The sequence below is a fragment of the Mus pahari genome, chromosome 23 (genome assembly GCF_900095145.1).
Source record: "Mus pahari chromosome 23, PAHARI_EIJ_v1.1, whole genome shotgun sequence".
Lineage (NCBI taxonomy): Eukaryota > Metazoa > Chordata > Mammalia > Rodentia > Muridae > Mus > Mus pahari.
The window spans coordinates 28,263,786-28,266,366 of NC_034612.1; the positions used below are offsets into that span (position 1 = coordinate 28,263,786).

Genomic DNA, 2,581 nt, shown 5'->3' on the forward strand with positions numbered 1-2,581 from the left:
CTCTGTAGACCAGGCTGGCCTTGAACTCAGAAATCCGCCTGCCTCTGCCTCCCGAGTGCTGGGATTAAAGGCGTGTGCCACCACGCCCGGCTCAGGACTTCGTTCTCTTATCCCGTGCTACCATGAAGAAATGTCCTCTCACGGAGTGTGTGGTTGGGAGGTTGCATCCGCAGCATTTCAGCTCTTTCTGTCCGTTAGGATTATGGCTATGTGCAGACGACATCCACAGAGATGCTGAGGAACTTCATCCAAACTGAAGCTGTGCTCAGCAAGCCCTTCAGCCTCTTTGACCTCAGCAGTGTTGGATTGGTCAGTAGCTGGGAAAGAGGAGGGGCAGGAGGGTCGGCTGTGAGCACCAAAGCTGAAGATGGTTGCTTTGGGTACTTTACAGTTCGGGGCAGAGACCCAGCAGAGTAGAGTGGCCCCAAGCAGCGCAGCCAGCCGCCCGGTCCTGTCCAGTCGTTCTGACCAGGTAAGGGACGGATCGGTGAGGCCAGACTTGAGCTTTGTTTTTTTGTTTGTTTTTGTTTTTTAGTTTTTTTGTCTTAGGACTTGATTATCTTTCTATTCCTTTTGACATGGTATTCCTTCCTTTACCCCTGGGCTCCCATCCCAGGACTCTGCTTCAACTCTCCTGTCCCTTCTGGTGCCTCTTTTATTTTATGCATGAGTGTATGTGCAGAACATGCTTTTGTGTGGAGGCTAAAGGACCAGGCCTTTGATGTCATTCTCAGGAATTCCATCCACCTCCTTTGAAACTAGCTTGGAGCTCATTGACTAGGCGGCCTGCCTGATCCCGTGAGCCTCGGGTCTGCGTGTCTTCACCTCTCTAGTGTAGGTTACAAGTTATCTATAGTACCTTGGCTTTCACGTGGATTGTGGATTTTGAGGATCAGACTCAGATCATCATATTTATGTGACAAGCACTTTTGACTGAGCCATCTCTGCGGTTCCTGTTAGGCTTTTTTTTTTTTTTTTTTTAAAGATTTATTTATTATATGTAAGTACACTGCAGCTGTCTTCAGACACTCCAGAAGAGGGAGTCAGATCTTGATAGGGATGGTTATGAGCCACCATGTGGTTGCTGGGATTTGAACTCCGGACCTTTGGAAGAGCAGTCGGGTGCTCTTATCCACGGAGCCATCTCACCAGCCCCCCTGTTAGGCTTTCCTTCGGTCCTCCAACTCAGGCTCTCACCTTGCAATCTAGGCTGGTCTTGAACTCATGGCAGTCCTCCTGCCTCAGCTTCCCAAGTGCTGAGATTATAGGCATGTATCACCATGCCTGACATTGTCTGTCCATTTAAAAACAGGTTTTCAGGCTGGGTGTTCATGCTTTTCATCCCAGTACTTGGGAGGCAGGGACAGGGGGTAGGGGTAGGGGCGGGAGGGGCAGAGGCAGAGGCAGGTAGATCTCTTGTGAGTTTTAGGCCAGCCTGCTCTACAAAGCAAGTCCAGGACAGCCAGGGCTCTTTTACACAGAGAAACCCTGTCTTGAGAAAACAAAACAGATTTTCATCTCCATAACTCAGATCCTCTCTTTCCTAGAGCCAAAAGAATGAGGTGTTTTTGGATGTGGTGGAGAGACTGTCTGTACTGATTGCATCTAATGTAAGTCTGGGCTCCCACTCCTGGACTTAAAGGGCAGTGGTACTTGGGGAAGACTGAGCTTAACTTTCTGCCTCTAGGGCTCGTTGCTGAAGGTGGATGTCCAAGGAGAGCTACGGCTCAAGAGCTTCCTCCCCAGCGGTTCTGGTGAGAGCCAGTGGTTGTGTGGTACTGGCTTCCTTTTAATGTGTATGGTGGTATTTACTGTCCCTTTTCTCATGTCCTTTCCTCCCACAGAGATATGCATTGGCTTGACAGAAGAATTTTGTGTTGGAAAGTCAGAACTGAGAGGTAAGGAGAGCGTGAATTTCTCCCTCCAAAATAATATGGAGAGAAGTTGGATGGAAATGTCTCTTTTCTGAAATATGGGTCAAGGGGACCGTCTCCCCCTCTCTCTCCATATATATATATATATATATATATATATATAAATTTTTTTTTTCAAGCAGGGTTTTTTTGTGTAGCCCTGGCTGTCCTGGAACTCGCTCTGTAGACCAGGCTGGCCTTGAACTCAGAAATCCGCCTGCCTCTGCCACTCAAGTGCTAGGATTAAAGGTGTGCGCCACCACTGCCCAGCATTGTCTCCTTCTCTTGGCAGGTTATGGGCCAGGGATTCGAGTTGATGAGGTGTCATTCCATAGTTCTGTCAATCTAGATGAGTTTGAGTCTCATCGGATCCTCCGCCTGCAGCCACCTCAGGGCGAGGTCAGGTTTAGGGTTTATTCCTGGTGTATTCCATCTACCAAGGGGAGGGAGGCAGGACCGGTGCAAGACCAAGCTGACCTGTCCCTCTCTGGCCTCAGCTGACTGTGATGAGATACCAGCTCTCTGACGACCTCCCGTCACCACTCCCCTTCCGGCTCTTTCCCTCTGTACAGTGGGACCAAGGCTCAGGCCGGTGAGACTGATTCCTTATCTGTACCAGGGTTTAATGTGGAAGGGTGGGGGACCAAGGCTCAGGCCGGTGAGACTGA

The 2,581-nt window shown here is 49.7% G+C and overlaps 1 protein-coding gene across 1 annotated transcript in view; it reads left to right on the forward strand.

Moving 5' to 3' along the window:
* Ap4m1 (adaptor related protein complex 4 subunit mu 1) overlaps window positions 1–2,581 on the forward strand; it is a 7,553-nt gene that overhangs the window by 2,725 nt on the left and 2,247 nt on the right. The window contains exons 5-11 of the mRNA XM_021222646.1: window positions 199–309; window positions 392–472; window positions 1,548–1,610; window positions 1,688–1,754; window positions 1,845–1,898; window positions 2,206–2,312; window positions 2,411–2,505. Of these exons, the coding sequence (XP_021078305.1) occupies window positions 199–309; window positions 392–472; window positions 1,548–1,610; window positions 1,688–1,754; window positions 1,845–1,898; window positions 2,206–2,312; window positions 2,411–2,505 (578 nt within the window). The remainder of the gene's footprint in view (window positions 1–198; window positions 310–391; window positions 473–1,547; window positions 1,611–1,687; window positions 1,755–1,844; window positions 1,899–2,205; window positions 2,313–2,410; window positions 2,506–2,581) is intronic.